The 21,151-nt window shown below is 42.5% G+C and overlaps 1 protein-coding gene across 1 annotated transcript; it reads left to right on the forward strand.

The window, feature by feature from the left end:
• The first annotated feature begins 288 nt into the window (after nucleotides 1-288).
• Nucleotides 289-20,153, forward strand: LOC109410336 (uncharacterized). Its single transcript, XM_062844773.1, has 5 exons — nucleotides 289-963; nucleotides 2,814-3,229; nucleotides 18,760-19,053; nucleotides 19,149-19,488; nucleotides 19,822-20,153. The coding sequence occupies exons 1-5, from the start codon at nucleotides 468-470 to the stop codon at nucleotides 19,989-19,991; spliced, it is 1,716 nt and encodes a 571-aa protein (XP_062700757.1). The 5' UTR covers nucleotides 289-467; the 3' UTR covers nucleotides 19,992-20,153.
• Nucleotides 20,154-21,151: the final 998 nt, after the last annotated feature.

Here is a 21,151-nt window from a genome sequence, read left to right on the forward strand (position 1 = left end):
CCAGGCATAAATCTTTCTTCTCAGCGTATTGCTCAACATTCCTCTGGATCACTCTAACGTGATTTCACGAGCTCCGTTGTATTTCGCCGCGTCGGTCTCCGCGAACTCTGTTCGTCGCCAAAAAGATGAACGGCCGCGCTTAACCCGAAAGAAATTGTCGCTCGTGTGCATATCGAGCCTAAAATAGTGCTGTGCGATATGACGGCATCAGCTTCGATCAAGACGACACCTCGCGGCAAATCGGGAAATTAACATCTGACCAGCTGCTGTCAACAGTATTTATAAATAAAGACAGTTGTGTAAACAAATCTACCAAAATTCCGGTTTCGTGTTGTCTCAAAGTTTCGATTTAGCCATTTGTTCAAAAGACGAAAAAATATGAAATAAACAGTGATTTACAATTGATAAGTTCTACAGTAATCGAACAGTGCTGTGTGGAACCGTCAAGTCCTTCCGAAAAAAGCTAAATGACGCCAAAGAGTAAGCCGCAATCGCTGGCCGTTGATTGCTTCTGCTGTCTCCGGCCGTTGGCGAAATGCATACCGATTAGCCAGAAAGTAAGCGACACCAGCAGTGCCTCCGAGCTGCTGACCAAGCACTTCTGGTTCCAGCCGAGCGATGTCCGTTCTGATGAACCTGCCCTATGTGGAACGTGTTGGAATCAGCTGAACGAATTCCATCGGTTTTATCTGGTGGTGGAGCTGGTGCATAAGGCACTGAAAGCACAACAATCGCTGCCAGTGATTGAGCAACCGAAGATCGGTGGCGGGTCAAAGGAGTTTGATGTGGTGGATACAGAGGATACCGCAGTAAAGGAAGAGCACAACAGCGCAGATTTTGCGGAGATGTCTTACACCGAATCGGAAACGGATTCTTCAACCAACGAACTGTTGGCGAAGAGAAGGAAAAGATGCATTATGAGAAGGAGTGCGGATGATGTGGCTACAAAGACCACCAAGAAAGGTAAGATATATACAGTACTGGCCAAAATTATAGGCAATGCTCATGATACTATGTTTAGGTTGATAAATCTTCCTTTGAGATATTGTCTATTGACTGCATATTAACAAAATAACGTTTTTTACTCCAAACGATTATCAACATAGAAAAACTAATTAAAACCTTGAAATTGGTCAAAAACTGTCTGGCCAAAATTATAGGCACTTTGTTGACCTACTAAAGAAGGTATGATGTCCTATCTCAGAAACTTTTTATCATCGAGGTTATAATACTTTCACGAGCCTTAAATATTCTTTTAGCACGGTTTGGAATCGGGATCATAAGTTTATGCCATTGGCGTTTGATGAATTTTGAACAAATATTCATGAAAGCTACAACGAATACCTGGCGATTTTTAGTTTGATAGTTTTACAACTGCTGATCAATATACTTCAAGTGTTCTCAATACGATTGTTGTCTAGGCTAGTTGACGATCAAGCTAGGACAGAAATTCCATGGCTTTGAAACCAATCAATTGATATTTCACCTTGTGATATGAAGCATTCTCTTCATGAAAATACCAGTTATCATCATTATAAATGAAGTTCTCATCAAAGTGTTTATCCTAGACAACAGATAGAGTTTTGATATATTGTTTGGCATTCAGCATACCCCCAAATGATATCAGGGGATCAATATCTTTAAAAAAAATCATCCTTACAGACTGTTACTACCCCAGCCCCTTGCAGTCGTGTTTGGATGCTGAACAGCATATTGCGTTATTCTACTCTCCACCTTACAGACACCCCATATTCCAGTAAATTTCTTCAAAAAGGATAAAATCACTGAATACAGCATGGTACCGTTGTATTTGGCTCCAATGGGGATGTTTTTGGCACCCTTCGAGGCGTTCTTAATTTACTTGTTGTCTTAGACTGAAAACCGCTTTTTTGAGTAGCTGTATAACTAATAATGGAAAGTGGGACTGGATACTAACAGTGTGTGAGACTGCATTTCTTCAACAGAAACTGGACTGCCGGTTTCATAGAAAGATAGATTGAATTCCATTAGGTATATCAGAAACATTTCCAATGTCCACGAGAAATATCTCAATAAGAACTTTAGTCGTAATGATGGTTACAGGTATTTTGAACAAGCCAACGGTTCACAATTCAAAATTAATCAATTTCAATGCCATACAACAAAACTTACCCATTACAATACCTGGGAGTTCATATTCTGGATGGCTTGCCCTCTAACCTACACTTAAAACCTTTTGTAAACGTATGGAGGACATTTATTATTAACTGCAAATTTATAAACTAGAAATCACAAGTATCTCTAGATAGCTATCATTGACATTTGATAAAATACACCCAAAATTAAACTTACAAACCAATGATCTCGATTCTAAACAATACTAACACCTCTGCTAAACAGAATATTGAAGGATCCTGATTATGCTATTACTAATGTCTGAGATAGAACATCAAACTTTCTTAGGAAGGTCGATAAAGTGCCTATAATTTTGGCCAGACAATTTTCGACCAAATTCAAGATTTGAATTCTTTCTCCTTCGTTAAGTTTTGCTTGATGTTTGAAACAATGCAATTTTATTTCGTGATCAATGAACACTGATATTCGAATAATGGCATTTGAGTTAAGCTAACCCGAAGAAAGGTATATCGAACTATGCATCGTATCATCATCACTGCCTATAATTTTGGCCAGTACTGTATATCCAGGAAAATGATTATGAATGATTGTTATGAAACTTTATAGAAACGTGAGTCGATCGGGGTTTGTCTTTTGAAAAGACTCTTTTATTTTTCTAACCTAGTTGCAAGATACTAAAAAAAATATTCTTTTCCCAGCTGAATCATCCTCTGTAAGCCAATCGCAACCAGCTCTCCAAAGACCGACCATCAGCCGAAAGTTGACGATCCCGAGGCAAACGATGAATCCAAGACCCCTTACAGTCGTCACGAAGCCTGTGGCTTCTAATTCAGCACTCGGATCGACTCCACTAGCAACTGGACAGAGCCCTGTCCAGCAGGAACAAGCTCAAATTGTAACTCCAGCGAGTCCACATTCTGCATCAATCATGCCAGCTACTCTGTCTGGTCCAGATATACATCAAGCCGTCGAACAATCTAAAGAATCTCCGCTCAACGCGTCAGACGATGAAGGTTTGCTACAGAATGCCCTAGAAGTGGAACTTGAAACGCAGACTGCAGAGGAGGAGGAGGAGGTCAGCTATCAGGAGGGATACATGGAAAATTATAAACAGGTAAGAAAATCATTGAATTTGCGATATACCCTAAGCACGAAATAATCATCACAGCTGCCTTTGCTACGAATATGCAGCCTTTTTAGACAAGTTTCCAATAAAGTGGAGACGTGGATGAGATCCAGGAAACTGGAGTTGGCTCATCACAAAACTGGGCTATTGCACTATCACTTAGAAGCGCTCCGTAAAACACATTGGTGTGATGATCGACGATAAGTGTTGAAGAGCAGTAAGCTGCGTCAATCACAGTAGTCATATATGTTTAAGAACAGACTTGTTAGAATCCCAAAATGGCCGTCACAATGGCCGACTTTGACACCTACTCACGATTTTGAGCGCACAAATCTCTTCGTAAACAAAACCAGCGCACCTGAGCTTCTTATTTTAAGCTTATTACAAGTGAGCAAGAACAGAATAATAAAATGCACTGTTGTTTGAAGCTTGCTTCTCGAGATTTGTGCGTCTGAAGTTCTGAAGCGGGTTTTCAAGAAGTTTGTCCTTAATTTGAATTGAATTAATTTTCACTTTTCATCCAACCGAGCTGGACGTTTTTGTTGCGCACTCCCAATAGGTTATGGGCTGACATGCGAACGTTCTCTTAGGAAGTCTCTAGAAGTCAGCATTTTTTTTTTTCAAAAGAAGATTTTTTCCTCAGGCAGTGAAGATGACTACCAGCGCAAACGAATCAAACGGAACCGGAGGTTACCAGTCGATATCAAGCCTACCCGGGATTGAACGCCTCATTGGTCGCGAGAATTGGGCAACCGGGAAGTTTGCGGTGCAAACCTACTTGGAGCTCGAAGATTTTTGGAGCGCGGTGAAACCAACGCGGATGGATGACGGTAGTTTTGAAGCGGTAGAAGCAGGCAAGGATCGGAAGGCGCGCGAAGATCGCAGGAACAGCGTAAGATCTTATCTTACCAGGCGAGTCGGGCTTCTCCATAAGCTGGTCAAAACAGAGCTGTCATCGTGTGATTCCCTGGCTGACTACGTCAATCAAATCGTGACGACAGCGCACCAGCTGGACGGGATTGGATTCGCGATTTCTGAAGAGTGGGTTGGCACGTTATTGCTGGCCGGGCTCCCGGATGAGTATCGACCCACGATCATGGCCCTCGAGAACTCAGGAGCACCGATCACCGGAGATGCCATCAAAACGAAGTTGCTCCAAGAGGTCCAGGTTCCGTGCGTGGATTCAGCCCTGATTACTGGTAAAAGCGGTTGCAGAAACGGTAAGCAAACCAATAAGGTGGATCCCCCAAGAGGTCCGAAGTGTTGAAAATGCCACAAATTCGGGAACATCGCAGCAGCAGTGCAGTGCAGCACCCAAAAGCAACGCATTTTGCACTGTACTTTCGACGTTCAACGACAGGGATCAGAATCAGTGGTTCTTCGATTCAGGTGCAAGCGTGCACATTAGCGTGGGACACCAAAAGACATTTTACTCCTGTACACTTTTTGAGTTCCATTTTGGTCCCATACCAACTGTGCAAAATTTCAGCTTGATCGGAGAAACTATATTTTAGCGCCAGCCATTTTAAGTTTTCATACGATTTACTAAGGGGAAAATCACTTTTTCAAAGAAAAATCGCCACAGGTTGCCCCTTAACCCCTAAAAATAAATCGATGAATGATTTCTGTTGGAAATTTTACGAGGAACCAACCCTCCGAAGACCGCAAAGCGATCTAAGGCATGTGGAAAAAGTTATTGACTGAAAACCGAATGGCATGCCAACGCTGTTTAACATGTAAGGAATAACAATAAATAATAAAATCACGTCATTTTATCGATCGGGAGAGGCTTAATAACTTTTTCCACGAACGTTGCATCGGTTTGCGGTCTTCGTAGGTCTGATTCCTCGTGAAGAATTCTACAGAAATCATTTATCGACTTATTTTTAGGGATCTAGGGATGACTCCTAGCGATTTTTCTTTGCAGAAGTAAAATTTCCCCATAGTAAATCGTATGAAAAACTAAGAATGGTGGGCGCTAAAATATAGTTTTTCCGATCGATCTGAAATTTTGCACAGTTGATACGGGACCAAAGTGGAACTCAAAAAGTATACAGGAGTTAGAATTTTTCCATTTTTTGCATTTTTCCATATAAACCGTGTACCAGGCTAGTGCACATGACCCGGAACCGTAATCTGTTGGAGAGCATGAAGCGTTGTATCGGCACAGTAGAAGCAGCAAATAGAGGCACCATGAAGATAATAGCGACTGTGATTTTCACCAACGACGGATGCGGAATGGTCGACACGGACGGCGGCGTGATTGCTACAGGTATCCATTTCAACAATCTTTTCAAACTAGAACAGCATCGATCAGGACACGAAAATCGCGCTAGCTGTTCGTCGTCCGAGAGCCTGGAGGTTTGGCATCGGAGATTGGGATATTTGAACGTTAACGGCATTCGGCGGTTTGCCGATGGTTTGGTCGATGGAGTGAAAATCAACAGCGCTAACCATGGGAACTGCAAAGTCTGTCCTAAGGGACAGCGGTGTCGGTACCCGTTTAGCAAGCAAGGCTGCCGTGCTGCCGAAAAACTGGACATCGTTCGATATATGCGGACCAATGGAGGTGAGTTCTCTTTGAGGTAGCCGCCGTTACAAATCCCGGCGCATGTGGGTGTACTTCCTCAAGTCGGAAGTCGAACGTCTTGAAAGTTTTCAAGGAATTCCACGCAGTGACATAGGCGAAACTACTGGGGGTGCCAGGCACCCCCTAGAATCTGAATGCGTGGCTGTAAGATATGGGGCGATGAAAGATGAATGGATGAACTTTTTTTTTTTTTCCTTCTAAACCATAGGGGGATAATCTGCACAACAGACACCCTAACAGAAGGTTAGGGTAGTGTAGGTCTGACAGGCCGTCTTCTACAACAAAAGTAAAATCCAGGACTACTCTCTCCTCGTACCCACTAAACCATTCCTATGGTCGCCAAACCCTACGTCTCTCCGGAACCACCAAGAAGGTATTGCTTCAGAGAGGGGCTAGTGCACATCGCACCCACAAGGTTAGCTGAATGGATGAATGGATGAACTAATGAATATTTGTTTGTAGTGCACCCCCTGGCAAGAATCCGAAGTTTCGCCCATGCGCAGTGATAGAATTGTTCTCACCATGAAGCAATTCGCGAGTGAAAAGCCAACACAAGGCTTACTCACGATTCCGAGAGTAAACAGTGTGTGACTTTATTCGCACCCGTCTGTTCCGTGAGTAAGAAGCAAAACGTAAACAGAAACACTCATGAGTTTTTATTCGTGAAGAACTAGTGAAGGTGAGGGAAGTGCATTTTAGCGTGGTTATAATAGCAAATCCAGCTATTACCCGTCATAAACTAATGACTTATGCTCCATTGTTCCTGAAAAGCAGCACGGCCAGTCGTGAAAATGCGTTTTTCGTCAAAATGCTAAAAAAAACTCAGAGAAGCTTCGGACGTTTGTTTGCTAAATCGATCCCCATGTCAAGATCACGACGCTTGTCACGACGTTACCCCTGAAAAGGCCTGGACGGGAACGAAGCCGAGCCTGTCCCACGTGAGGGTTTTTGGAACCAAAGCAATGGTGCTCATTCCGAAGCCGAAGCGAAACGAGTCCCACGAGTGTATCCTGATTGGTGTCGACAAAGATATCAAAGAGTACAGGCTGTGCGATCCAAAATTCAGGAACATCATCAATAGTCGGGAAGTGACATTCGTAAAGGAAAGCAAAAGTGCAACCAATGATGTGAAGCAGGAAGTTCCACGACGTCGTACGCTGGGGCAGCTAGACTTCGAGGAAGTAGTGTCATTATCTCCGGAAGAAGTCCCACTGCAACCGCAGCTGAACGAACCTGAGGAAAACGATGAGAAACAAGTGATGTTGAGTGAGTGAAACAAGCGATGCTATTGAAGATAGCAGTGAGAGTAACAGGTCAACATATGTCGTGATCAAAGTGACTTCCGGGCTCTCACCGTAACAATCTTCAAATCCACCTCGGTGCAGGTGTTACGGCGCAGTAGTCGGGAGCAGAACTGGTGTGCCGCTTCAACAAGGCGCTCTTATGGTCTCAATCAATCCAGTGACTTTACTAAAAGGAACAACAAGCTAGACGCTGAAGAACCTGGGACTTCACCATGCCTTTACTACTGCATTGAGTTTGATTCATGCCTTTACTACTGCATCGAGGACGCAAAAGTCTTATTCATGGCAGTGTACGTAGACGACGTGTTGATTTTCTCCAACGATGCAGCCCTGAAGAACTCATTTGATATTCCGATGCGGACTGGGCGTCCGATCTAGATGGCAGAAGGTCAACCAGTGGGTACGTATTCCTACTGCTGGGAGGATCAGTATCCTGGTGGTGTAAGCGACAGTCCACTGTATCTCTCTCAACGTCTGAGCGTACTTGAGGCGGAAGATGCTTTGAGCCAGGAGGAGCTTGATAGCTTCTTTAGTAGCAGACGTAGCTGGGAGTCAGGAGCCTGGTAGCAGAATCTGCTTGCAGACAGGAGGAGTCTGGTTGCGAAGGAGGAGCTCGGTAGGCTGGAGGAGTACGATGGCCAGGTGAAGCTCGGGATGCGTCGGATCTGAGTGTGTGATGAGGGGGAGTGTTGGGTTGTAGGTACATCCTTAGTGGTACATCACCCAGCTCAGTGGAGCTAGGTATCCACTGGTAGGTGAATATGATGGAAATATTGTATGTTGCTTTCATAACAAAACGCGCTGCACTTTCAGTCGGCATTTCTGAATCATCGCAACGAATCAAGCACCACCTCTGCTGCTGTTTGTGTTAGTGAGATCGAAGAAACGTCAGACTCCCGCCTGCTGATTGGCTGCGACGACCTTGGCGACGGTTTCATCCGCGACGGATTCAAATCATCGCGTTCGATAATAAGGCATTTTATGAGAGGTTTCAAATCAGCTGTTTTTTGAATATTTACCAGTTTTGAAGTCCAACCGGTGGGCCCATTTATTTACATTTTCGCTAGCATAACATGTGATACAGGCCCATCCAATAAACGAGGTTCATTTATCTGCAAAAATGCGTCAATCCGCCCGCTATAATTAATATCCGTAGACCGTGGGGATGTTTTTTTCATTTGCTAGTGACATCATGCAGCTCGGGGGATTGATACATGCCACATTAGAAACCGAAACATCTCTGCCAGCAAAAATCTGATTGGCGCTCACCACATGTTATGCTACTTTTCGCGAAAACAAAAACATCAAATGTAAACAATAACAATGAGTGGCCCACCGGTAGAACGTCTCGTAAAATAGCTTATGGGGGAAACCGTCAATAATATTGTAAATAAGAGTGTACCTAGATGAAATAAAGGAGAGGACTGGCCTGGTAGCGATATCAGTCAGTGCATGAGATTGGACAAATAAGTCTAGCTTGTTTTTTTTATTTATTTCCAACAAAAACTGTTTCTTTTTTTCCTTAATGCATCGATCAATAGGCGTTGCCATGGTAACAGTATGTACGCTAAAGCTAGTGTATTCATTGGTGGTGTTGCCTATGACTAAAGTGTCTCGAGTATTAGCCTGTGCGCGCAGGCGTAGTCGACATATGAATGACACTAACGAGTGGAGCTTTTCTGTCGATCATTTAAAGCTTTCAACAGTGTTCGACATTCGATGAGAAAATCTTATTGGAATCTTATTGGAATCGTAAACAACAGCTTTTCCCATTGAATGTTCATTGACTGAAATTCAATTCAACCGTTATTTTGTAGTTAAAAATATGATTATTTGTCACGCGAAAATCGTTTTTTCGTAAACTGTGTGATGGACGTACTTCGGGCAAGTTGCGCTGGATAAAGAGCCAGATCTGCTGTCCAGCGCATTACGTCCGACGTTATGTTTCACGACGTTATGTTTCACATATTTGAAGAAAAATCTATTATTTCTTTGATTTCTTTGAAGTTTTTTTGTAATAAGCAGGAGCATTAATTTCCAAGAAATTAGTAGGTAGTTCGTTACTGTTCCGCATAGGTAGTCGAAGCGACACCATGTGAAGGAAATGCTTCGTTTCGGAGTAATTAATTTTGTCCCGCTAGATAGCGAACCTGGCCCCCAGTGCATTGTGACAGCAGTCGAGCTATGTCAAACACACAAGGTTACGATGGCGCTACCTGTGTTCATTTCATAGCGACCGTTTTAGTTATTTTTTGCCGTTTTTCTTTTTTTTAACCTGGGTTGGAACTAAGATTGGCGGAAAATGTGTAAACAAACAACGTCAAACAAACTTTAGTACAAGCGAAACCGAAGTCGAGTTGGGGTTGAAACTGTGATCTCATCCACTTCCAACCCAGGTTGGAACTGGATCAAAAAGAAAAACGGCATTAATGATCCATTAAAAGGTATTTCCTCTCTCCTCTTCTCTCTCTCTCCTCTTCTTGGCGTAACGTCCTCCTGGGACAAAGCCTGCTTCTCAGCTTAGTGTTCTATGAGCACTTCCACAGTTATTAACTGAGAGCTTCCTCTGCCAATGACCATTTTGCATGCGTATATCGTGTGGCAGGCACGAAGATACTCTATGCCCAAGGAAGTCAAGGAAATTTCCTTTACGAAAAGATCCTGGACCGACCGGGAATCGAACCCGTCACCCTCAGCATGGTCATGCTGAATACCCGTGCGTTTACCGCCTCGGCTATATGGGTATTTACAACACGGAATATTGTGGATTTAGCCCGGGATTTAGCACCAAATTGGTGTCGGCAATAACTTCATTGACTTCCGCTGCCTTTCTTATGCGTTAAACATAACGTCGGAAGTAGTGCGCTGTATAGCAAATCTGATGCTCTATTCAGCGCACTACTTCCGACGTTATTTATGTTTAACGCACAGGAAAAGCAGCGGAAGTCAATGAAGTTACTTCCGACACCAATTTGGTGCTAAATCCACAATACACTCATTCGAAGAGGATATTCTGCTTATGGACTTTTCCACCGATGAACCAAATTCATCGCGGTCCGAGAATTTTGACACTAGAGCGGGGTCTGTTCCAATCAGAATCGTCCAATTCTGATTGGAACGGCCCCGCTCTAGTGTCAAAATTCTCGGACCGCGATGAATTCGGTTCATCGGTGGATAAGTCCATAGACGAGTGCACCGATGAACTGAATTCATCGCGGTCCGAGAATTTTGACACTACAGCGGGTCGTTCCCAATTAGAATTGTTCAATTCTGATTGGAAATCTTTCACTTCTGATTGGAAGCGACCCCGCTCTAGTGTCAAAATTCTCGGACCGCGATGAATTCAGTTCATCGGTGCACTCGTCTATAGAAGACACGGAGGAAGATTATAAGTAGCAGTCTAAATACGCGTATCAGTCAAAAGACAAACATTAGAGGGCGGAATTAAAATGAACAGTACAAAACTAATTAATTATTAAGAGGACTCACTAAACAGTTTAAATTGCTGCGTAAGCCATGATTTTCTGTCATTTGAAATGTTTCATGAAATTGTGAATGAAATAATCAAAGATTGCCTTGGCGATCACGACTTTTAATCAGAATATACTTTAATAAGTGGTTTTCGCCTAGGTTTACGCTGTCAAGTGAATCCCCTTATTAATTAATTAATTGATGACATTTTGTTAGATGGAGGTCATTACAATAAATAAATAAGTAAATTAAACTTCCAACCTTTCAAAAAATCACCGTTCTAGTTTGCAGTTTTGCATTGAATTAACGACAAAAAAAAAAGTATTGAATTTCAGCTATTGTTATACTTGCCGTAATTGTTTCTAATTAATTCTGTTAATTCTAATCTAATTTGATCTTAAATTATTTTTTCATGTAACTAAAGATAATCTTTGATGTATTACTTACCTTCACGTTAGTCTATTGTCGTCACGGTTGAAACAATAAATTTTTCTTCAAATAAATATGTGACACATAACGCGGACGTAATGCATTGGACAGCAGATCTGGCCCTCTATCCAGCGCAATATGTCCGAAGTACGTCCATCCCACGGTTTACGAAAAAAAACGATTTTCGCGTGACAAATAATCATATTTTTAACTACAAAATAACGGTTAAATTGAATTTCAGTCAATAAGAATTCAATGGGAAAAGCTGTTGTTTACGATTCCAATAAGATTCCAATAAGATTTTCTCATCGAATGTCGAACACTGTTTGAAAGCTTTAAATGATCGACAGAAAAGCTCCACTCGTTAGTGTCATTCATATGTCGACTACGCCTGCGCGCACAGGCTAATAGGGCACTGCATGAATTTCTCTCCTTCTCTTTCACTCTAACAGAAATTTGGTAAACAACAAGGCCAAGAAACGTTAAAATTCCATTCGCCTTGACGGAGGCTCTCTGAGAGAATTGAGCTGTGCGTGAAAACATTTTTTTAACATGGGAAAGGATAAGAGCTGCATTTTCAAATGCTTCTAAAATATTTTAGGGACTTCAGGGGCCTGTAGCATAGTTGCGGTAATAATATTAGCTACAAGTTACAAGTTACAAGTACTAATACATATTACAAGTGCTAATAATTTGTGTTGCATAAAGGCTCAATTTTCCACTTATATTATTAGCACTTGTAATATTAGTGACCATGAAAATACAAGTTGTTTTGGTTCATTTCCCTGTAAAAATTCATCCGACAGTTCACTATTAATTTGAAATGGCAGTTGATGTTTGTTTATATTCTGCATTTTCCGCGTAACATCCGGAAATAACTTCATTTATTCCAAAGTTTTGCATTCTTTATACGATAGATGAAGAAAAGCATATGCTGTTTGGATAATTTTCGGCCGCTCTGGCGAAATATTTTTTTACAAAGTATGGCACTGCAGGTACCTAGATTTTTAGTAAAATGTCCCAAAGATTAAATAGTAATGGTGGAAAAACAATGTATAAAGATTTAGCAACATGTATTATGCTTCTTGTTAAAATCCCAAGTAATCTGGGATGCAAAAATTGAGCTTTTACCTACTTTTATATGTCGCAACTCGATTCGAGTTAGTGTATGCATATTGTAGCTCTTGATTAGCTTAATGATGCGCAATACAAGCAATTGATTCAAATTTATTTCGCATCTGCAACTTTACCTGTGCTTATGCAGTGACCATAATAACCATAACTTTACCAAGAACCTCCAATCAAAGATGGGTATTGTAGAAACTTTGGAGAACTTGAGAGACTCAGCAGAAATTATATGTTGGATACAAAGTGTACATCAACGCAATACATACTGCCAAATTTAATCGTCGAAAACTGGCATTAAGGTTGACATGTTAGATAAATAATATCTTTTGAGTTCATCAAAATGGTAAACTTCTGCAATACTTTAAATCTAACTTGTAAATTATTTTACAAGATCTTTGAGACTTGTACAGCGGCCGTTCGCTCGTTGCAAACCCGCTCATTGCAACGCTTTTTGGTTGCAAGTCCGCTAATTGCAAAATTTGACACGTGTTTGCAATTAAAAAGCAATCAAATGTCAAATTTGTGCTGTCAGTCATGCTGGCAGTGCATTTCGATGCACTTTAGTGTCAAAGTGACGTTGCAATTAGCGAATGGCATTCGCTCGTTGCAAAGTAAACATTTTGCAACGAGCGAACGGCCGCTGTAATCAAAAGTACAAGTCATAGCTAATATTTTATACAGCGGCCGTTCGCTCGTTGCAAAATGTTTACTTTGCAACGAGCGAATGCCATTCGCTAATTGCAACGTCACTTTAACACTAAAGTGCATTGAAATGCACTGACAGCATGACTGACAGCACGAATTTGGCACATGCTTGCTTTTTAGTTGCAAAAACTTATCAAATTTTGCAATTAGCGGACTTGCAACTAAAAAGCGTTGCAACGAGCGGGTTTGCAACGAGCGAACGGACGCTGTACTTGTAGTTTGTTTATGCAACATACACTTGTAAATTCTACTACAGCGGCCGTTCGCTCGTTGCAAACCCGCTCATTGCAACGCTTTTTGGTTGCAAGTCCGCTAATTGCAAAATTTGACACGTGTTTGCAATTAAAAAGCAATCAAATGTCAAATTTGTGCTGTCAGTCATGCTGGCAGTGCATTTCGATGCACTTTAGTGTCAAAGTGACATTGCAATTAGCGAATGGCATTCGCTCGTTGCAAAGTAAACATTTTGCAACGAGCGAACGGCCGCTGTAGTATTGGACTTGTAACTTGTACTTGTAAAACAGCGGCCGTTCGCTCGTTGCAACATGTTTACATTGCAACGAGCGAATGCCATTCGCTAATTGCAACGTCATTTTGACACTAAAGTGCATCGAAATGCACTGCCAGCATTACTGACAGCACAAATTTGACACTTGATTGTTTTTTAGTTGCAAAAGATTGTCAAATTTTGCAATTAGTGGACTTGCAACTAAAAAGCGTTGCAACGAGCGGGTTTGCAACGAGCGAATGCCATTCGCTAATTGCAACGTCACTTTGACACTAAAGTGCATCGAAATGCACTGCCAGCATGACTGACAGCACAAATTTGACATTTGATTGCTTTTTAATTGCAAACACGTGTCAAATTTTGCAATTAGCGGACTTGCAACCAAAAAGCGTTGCAATGAGCGGGTTCGCAACGAGCGAACGGCCGCTGTATTCGTACATAATCTGCCATATCTGGTCTGTGAAAGGCCTGGATCACTTGAATGAACTAACTCATAAAATGTAGTCCTTTATCAGGAATTTGTCGCACAACTATCGTCGATCAATCCTTGATCCTTCCAGTATAGGAGAAAGTCATCTAGGTACAGACCGTCACGATGATACTTATAAAGGAAGTTCTTCATCTATCTTGTAGTATTAACAGACATGTGGCCTCTCGTAGAAGCGTGTGCAGCGCACACAATTTTAAGTGACACTCTATCTCTAGTGGTGGTGTAGCGGACAACAGGAGAATACATTTCGCTGTAGTCTACTCTCTTCGCTTTTTGAGAATCGCTTCATCACAAGCCTGACCTTGTAGCGCACTATGGTGCCGTTTGGATTGGTTTTGATCTTGAAGACCCATTTGTGCTTCAGAGCTTTGTGCCCTGCGGCAAATCCACCAGACAACTCGTCGTTAGCGCGCAATACATCGAATATTGACTCTATCGCCGCATTTCATCGTTCCCAGCCGTCTCGGATTAGCGCTTCTTGCGACGTATCAGGATTCTTGATTACCTGTGGAATGTATTCCGGCGAGAGATTGTGGCTGTTAACGATATAAACAAATCGACTTGCTGTAGATTGGACTCTCCCAGCCACTGTGCCCAGTTTCGTCTTGCATTTCAACTGATTCTTACTTCCGTGCCTCGGAACAGGTCGTACTGGTTCGATATAACGTATTTACAACGTATTTACAACAGACAAACAGACGTATCACTTGGAACAAAATGGGATTAAAATCATCGTCACGAAAACATAATCGCCCAATGCTAATCGCACTGTGATTCGCAAATCCACTGAGTAGATGGCGGTAGTGAGCAAACGTCAAATAGGAGCGAAAACGATGCGAGCGCCGTGAGCGTACGATTGACGAACTACAGTATATTTGAATTATTCGTTAAAAAGGGAAACGATGGGAAGTGAGTAGAGTGAGACGTCTGTCTGTGGATAAACTACGAAATCACTCAAATCAATGCTGTGTTGCAGCTTTGGCCTTGTTACCCAAAATTAGCGCAATTTGGGGAAAAAACATTGTGTACGTTATATCGAAGCACAAAAAACAAAATGTGTTTTTTGTTAAAACTTATGTTTTTCATTATACGTTTTGTGAATTAATTAATTGCGATTAATTTCACGTCGAATACATCAACACTAGCATTAAAATATTATTTTTTTCTCTGCTTCGATATAACGTACAAAGATATTTTTTTTGTACTTTATATCGAAGAGTACCTGTATCTTAATAAACGATAGCAAAAATTATAATACAACAATTCAGTAACAAATTTTGAAAACGACGTATAATCAATGCTACATCGTTGATTATACGTCGTTTTCAAAATTTGTTACTGCATTGGCTTCTTCAACGGTGTTGAGATAATTCGATATTCTGAATCTGCATGTCAAACTGAGCCGAAATCCTAGGGGCAAGACAGATACAGCGAGAGTAACTCTGTTATCGAAGTGTTGCTCAGAATTCCTCTGGATAGCTCTGGATCACTCTGGTTTTCCCGAAGTGTTGCCTGATACCAGTGAAAAATCGAGCAGTCTTGCCCGATTTCCGGCTTCGTAGAGACGTTTCTGAATGGATTCGAGCAAAAAGTGTTACTCAGGATTGCTCAGAGTTGCTCCGGGTTTCACAGTGTCTTGCCCCTAGGCCACACGTCGAATTTTCAAAAGCACAAATCTGAGGAACCAAATGACGGATCACCCTGAAAAGTTGATCGATTAGTCACCACCAGCAGGTGACCAATCGATCAACATTTTAGCGCGAAAGGATATTTGGTTCTTCAGATTTGTGCTTTTGAAAATTCAAGGTGTGGCTTCGTTCTATATTCACCTTAATCTATATGAATACAGCGGCCGTTCGCTCGTTGCAAACCCGCTCATTGCAACGCTTTTTGGTTGCAAGTCCGCTAATTGCAAAATTTGACATGTGTTTGCAAATAAAAAGCAATCAAGTGTCAAATGCGTGCTGTCAGTCATGCTGGCAGTGCATTTCGATGCACTTTAGTGTCAAAGTGACGTTGCAATTAGCGAATGGCATTCGCTCGTTGCAAAGTAAACATTTTGCAACGAGCGAACGGCCGCTGTACGCCACAATACTTTGTGGCTGCCGCTCTCCATTCTCGGTCACGCCCAACACTCGCCAGATCACGCTCCACCTGGTCCGCCCATCGTGCTCTCTGCGCTCCACGCCTTCTTGTACCAACCGGATGGTTAGCAAACACCAACTTTGCAGGGTTGTTGTCCGGCATTCTTGCAACATGCCCTGCCCACCGTATCCTTCCAGCTTTGGCCACTTTCTGGATACTGTGTTCGCCGTAAAGTGCAGCAAGCTCGTGGTTCATCCTTCTCCGCCACACACCGTTCTCCTGCACACCGCCGAAGATCGTCCTTAGCACCCGTCGCTCGAAAACTCCGAGTGCTTGCATGTCCTCCTCGAGCATCGTCCACGTCTCGTGCCCGTAGAGAACCACCGGTCTTATTAACGTCTTGTACATGGTACATTTGGTGCGGGGGTGAATCTTTTTTGACCGCAGTTTCTTCTGGAGCCCATAATAGGCACGACTTCCACTGATGATGCGCCTTCGTATTTCACGGCTCACGTTATTGTCAGCCGTTAGCAAGGAACCGAGGTAGACGAATTCTTCTACCACCTCGAAAGTATCCCCGTCTATCGTAACATTGCTGCCAAGGCTTGTCCTGTCTCGCTCAGTCCCACCTACCAGCATGTACTTTGTCTTAGCCGCATTCACCACCAGTCCGACCTTTGCTGCTTCACGTTTCAGGCGGGTGTACTGTTCTGCCACCGTTCCAAATGTTCTGGCTATAATATCCATGTCATCCGCAAAACTGACAAATTGGCTGGATTTCGTGAAGATCGTACCTCGGCTGTTGTGCCCGGCTCGTCGCATAACACCTTCCAGGGCGATGTTGAATAGTAGGCAGGAAAGTCCATCACCTTGTCGTAGTCCCCGTCGAGATTCAAATGAACTGGATAGTTCACCCGAAATCCTTACGCTGTTCTGCACACCGTCCATCGTTGCTCTTATCAGTCTAGTCAGCTTCCCGGGAAAGCTGTTCTCGTCCATAATTTTCCATAGCTCTGTGCGGTCGATACTGTCGTATGCCGCTTTGAAGTCGATGAACAGGTGATGCGTTGGGACCTGGTATTCACGGCATTTCTGGAGGATTTGCCGTACGGTGAAGATCTGGTCCGTTGTCGACCGGCCGTCGATGAAACCGGCTTGGTAACTTCCCACGAACTCATTTACTTTAGGTGAAAGACGACGGAAGATGATCTGGGATAGCACTTTGTAGGCGGCATTCAAAACGGTGATCGCTCGAAAGTTCTCACACATTAACTTGTCGCCGTTCTTGTGGATGGGACAGATTATCCCTTCCTTCCACTCCTCCGGTAGCTGTTCGGTTTCCCAGATCTTGACTACTAACTGGTGCAGACAGGTGGCCAACTTTTCCGGGCCCATCTTGATGAGTTCTGCTGCGATACCGTCCTTACCAGCCGCTTTGTTGTGTTTGAGCTGGTGGATGGCATCCTTAACTTCCCTCAGCGTGGGAGTTGGTTCGTTCCCGTCCTCTGCTGCACCAACATAGTCATTTCCTCCGCTGCCTTGGTCCTCCGTGCCTACATTCTCTTCGCCATTCAGGTGCTCGTCGAAGTGCTGCTTCCACCTTTCGATCAACGCACGTTTGTCCGTCAGGAGGCTCCCTTCCTTATCCCTGCATATTTCGGCTTGCGGCACGTAGCCTTTGCGGGATGCGTTGAGCTTCTGGTAGAACTTGCGTGTTTCCTGTGAACGGCGCAGCAGTTCCATTTCCTCGCATTCCGCTTCTTCGAGGCGGCACTTTTTCTCCCGGAAGAGACGGGTCTGCTGCTTCCGCTTCTGTCTGTATCGCTCCACATTCTGTCGGGTTCCATGCTGCAGCATTACCGCCCGCGCTGCATCCTTCTCCTCCAGAACCGCTCTGCACTCCTCGTCGAACCAATCGTTTCGTCGACTCCGTTCTACGTACCCGATAGTGCTCTCGGCTGCGTTGTTGATGGCCGCTTTCACTGTACTCCAGCAGTCCTCTAGAGGGGCCACATCGAGCACACCCTCGTCCGGCAACGCTGCCTCGAGATTCTGCGCGTATGCGGTGGCGACATCCGGTTGCTTCAGTCGCTCTAGATCGTACCGGGGCGGCCGCCGGTAATGTACATTGTTAATAACGGAGAGTTTTGGGCGCAGTTTAACCATCACCAGGTAGTGATCGGAGTCGATATTAGCGCCACGATAGGTCCTGACGTCGATAATGTCGGAGAAGTGCCGTCCATCAATCAGAACGTGGTCGATTTGCGATTCCGTTTGTTGTGGTGATCTCCAGGTGAGAGTACCTGTATCTTAATAAACGATAGCAAAAATTATAATACAACAATTCAGTAACAAATTTTGAAAACGACGTATAATCAATGCTACACCGACTTATTTCAAAATTTGTTACTGAATTGGCTTCTTCAACGGTGTTGAGATAATTCGATATTCTGAATCTGCATGTCAAACTGAGCCGAAATCCAAATTTTCATGAATTTTGAAGCCCGGGAACCTATTTAAAAATCAATTTGAAGTTTGTATGGGAGCGATTTGTCGAATCACCCCTCGTCGGATTTTGTACTGAGCGGAGCTGTCAAACAGTTGCCCAGCTGTCAAAAGGTGATTTCAAAAAAATGCTTTGAAATTGATTTTAGGTACCAAAATAAGGTTCTAAAAATGTGAAAAAAATCATAATGGCTCAGAAAATGGTGCTCTTTCGTATAAAAGCAAAAAATCAATATATTTTCTAAAATTTAAAAACTCAATTCAACAAGATCTACACATATTTTATTAAATTTTTACTTCCAGGAATCACACAAATCTTTGGAAAATAGGATCATTCAGGCCATTTCCAAGAAAATTCAGCATGCAAGTAATCGAACAATCCAAGCTGTTGCAAGAAAGGTGGACGAATCTCTTACAAAATCGGTTGCTGAACTAAAGAGCAACTTCGACTTGAAGATAGCATCTGCCCTACGTGTTCGCCGCCAAGACAACAACGACACATCTGACCTAAATTTTAAATTCTCACCTGCATCAACTGTACTGGAAATTGAGCAGCTCGAAGCAGCGTTGGCAGATCCTACATATCAAGATGAGTTTGTGAGTACCTATATCTAGCGGATACAAAATTGATTTCCAATAAAACTTTTAAAAGTTGAGGCGATTATTAACCCTTACAATATGTTCAATTATAGATCACCTACATGCGGAAGATGATTGGCCCTGCCGGAGACGGTTGCAACGGCCAGAACACGTGCTACGCTTTGGTTGATCGGTTTTTCCAACGTCGTGTTATGATCAGTTGCTCCTGGAGTGGCGGCAGCCGATCCGATCGGCCAAAATATGCCATAAAAAATTGCCAGAACATTATGAGTGCTTTCTTCAAAATCATTCACGCTGTAAATCCGACATTTTCGGTAGGGCTGATGGAAAGCTTCTTCAAACAGATTTTGCGGAACGCAAAAACTCGCAGCCAAGCGAAGGGAATGCGGCAGTCTACGATCCATCGACGGAAACGAATAAAACGTGTTCGTGGTAAGTAGTTGGTGAACTATAACATAACAAAATCTCGAGCTAGGGGCAAGACAAGGCCCAGATTAAGGATTGTGGAGGCCCCTCGAAGGTCCAAATGTAATCAGCAAAATAGTTTTTCTTTGTTTTTGAACAATGAAGTTAATGTTTAACAAGTATGTACGGTTTTTGTGGGGGCCCGGGGCCCTGCCCCCCCCTTACATCCGGCCCTGGGCGAGACACTGTGCAATTCGGAGCAATTCTGAGCAATCCTGAGTAACACTTTTTGTTCGAATCCATTCAGAAACGTCTCTCTGATGAGAACCCCAATAATTTATAGCAAATCATTCATTCCAGTGGACAACCATAACGATAACCGAGGGGATGACGATGTTTTTTTGAACCAGGTACTAATAAAGCACGAAGCTGTGGAGCTGGAGGATTTCGATCATCTCAACAATGATTTCGAAGTGGACAATGATGATAAGGAAAACTCAATCGATGACAATGCTAGTGAAGATGAGTGAAAGCGGTGTTGATTTTTGATCTTGAAACTTTACTAAAAAAGTCTCTGAAAATGAATTTCAGATTTGACTGACTTCTAAGTATGTTTTATTTTAATCGAATCGATATGTAAATATGCTATCAATGTGCGAATCCGTAAATAAAATAAAGGTATTAAAGCTAAACATTGTCGAGTATTTTTATTTATATGGAACATACAGCACTGCCGCCCCATGTTAATAGGGATTCCCATAGAACATGGGACAACTATGCTGCACACGGCAGAGCAGTCAATTGAATTTTATAATGTGTACATATGTATGGCTCGCTGGGTTGACACACGCGACAAACGATTAAATCCATTCCATGATCATCTTGTTAGAAAATAGCGTAGTAAGCCATGACTTTAGTTAAAAATAAATTTTCACTTTCTGTTCACACATCAAACGAACAAGTCGTTTTCTTTTCATTCTGAAAATACAATAGTTAATGGGCCTACCGTTTTCAAGCCGAAACTCTGAAGATTCAGGATAAATACCGGAAATCCAGCGGGATCAAGCGGCAGTTTCCTGCAAGGAATTTCAAGCCTATATGGTATTGAGCGGTTATCCGGACGAGAGTACTGGCCCGAATAAAAACGAACGATTAAGGCTATGGGAAAAACGATTGAAAAACAACAGATCCTTATGTTAACATTTTTTTCTATTGTGAATGTATTATACAGAATTTTTAGATTTTGCTTCTTTACAATGATTACAATAGGTGTACATTAGATTTCATGGTTACATAACCAAATCTGGAGCTCGATTTGAATAGGTCGTATGTGCTTTTGTCGATTAAAAATTCGATCAATTGGATTCGCTTATTCTGACGAAACCCGTTGAAATTAAGCAAAGTTGATACATACAGCAGAATCCTCACAAAACTGGCTTTCTGTTCCATCATTAAAAGTTTGCAAAACATCTGCCATATTGCTACAATGACTAAAATAAACTGATCGAATTTTTAATCGACAAAAGCACATACGACCTATTCAAATCGAGCTCCAGAATTCATTGTTACTTTTGGATTCAGCGTTCTAACCATTAGTTTACAATATTTAGAATGCATTAGCAGTTTTGTTTTTCAATGGTTTGGTCGTTTGAAGAAACCATTCTTTTGAATAATTTCGAAGCAGTGTGTA

The sequence above is a fragment of the Aedes albopictus genome, chromosome 1 (assembly GCF_035046485.1).
Source record: "Aedes albopictus strain Foshan chromosome 1, AalbF5, whole genome shotgun sequence".
Classification (NCBI taxonomy): Eukaryota; Metazoa; Arthropoda; class Insecta; order Diptera; family Culicidae; genus Aedes; species Aedes albopictus.

Excerpts from the sequence above, each read along its gene's own strand:
- LOC109410336 (XM_062844773.1), top strand. The coding sequence starts at position 468 with ATGACGCCAAAGAGTAAGCCGCAATCGCTGGCCGTTGATTGCTTCTGC. Across the intron at positions 3,230-18,759 it reads ACATGGAAAATTATAAACAG|GAATCACACAAATCTTTGGA; the intron begins GTAAGAAAATCA and ends TTTTACTTCCAG. Across the intron at positions 19,489-19,821 it reads ACGAATAAAACGTGTTCGTG|TGGACAACCATAACGATAAC; the intron begins GTAAGTAGTTGG and ends CATTCATTCCAG.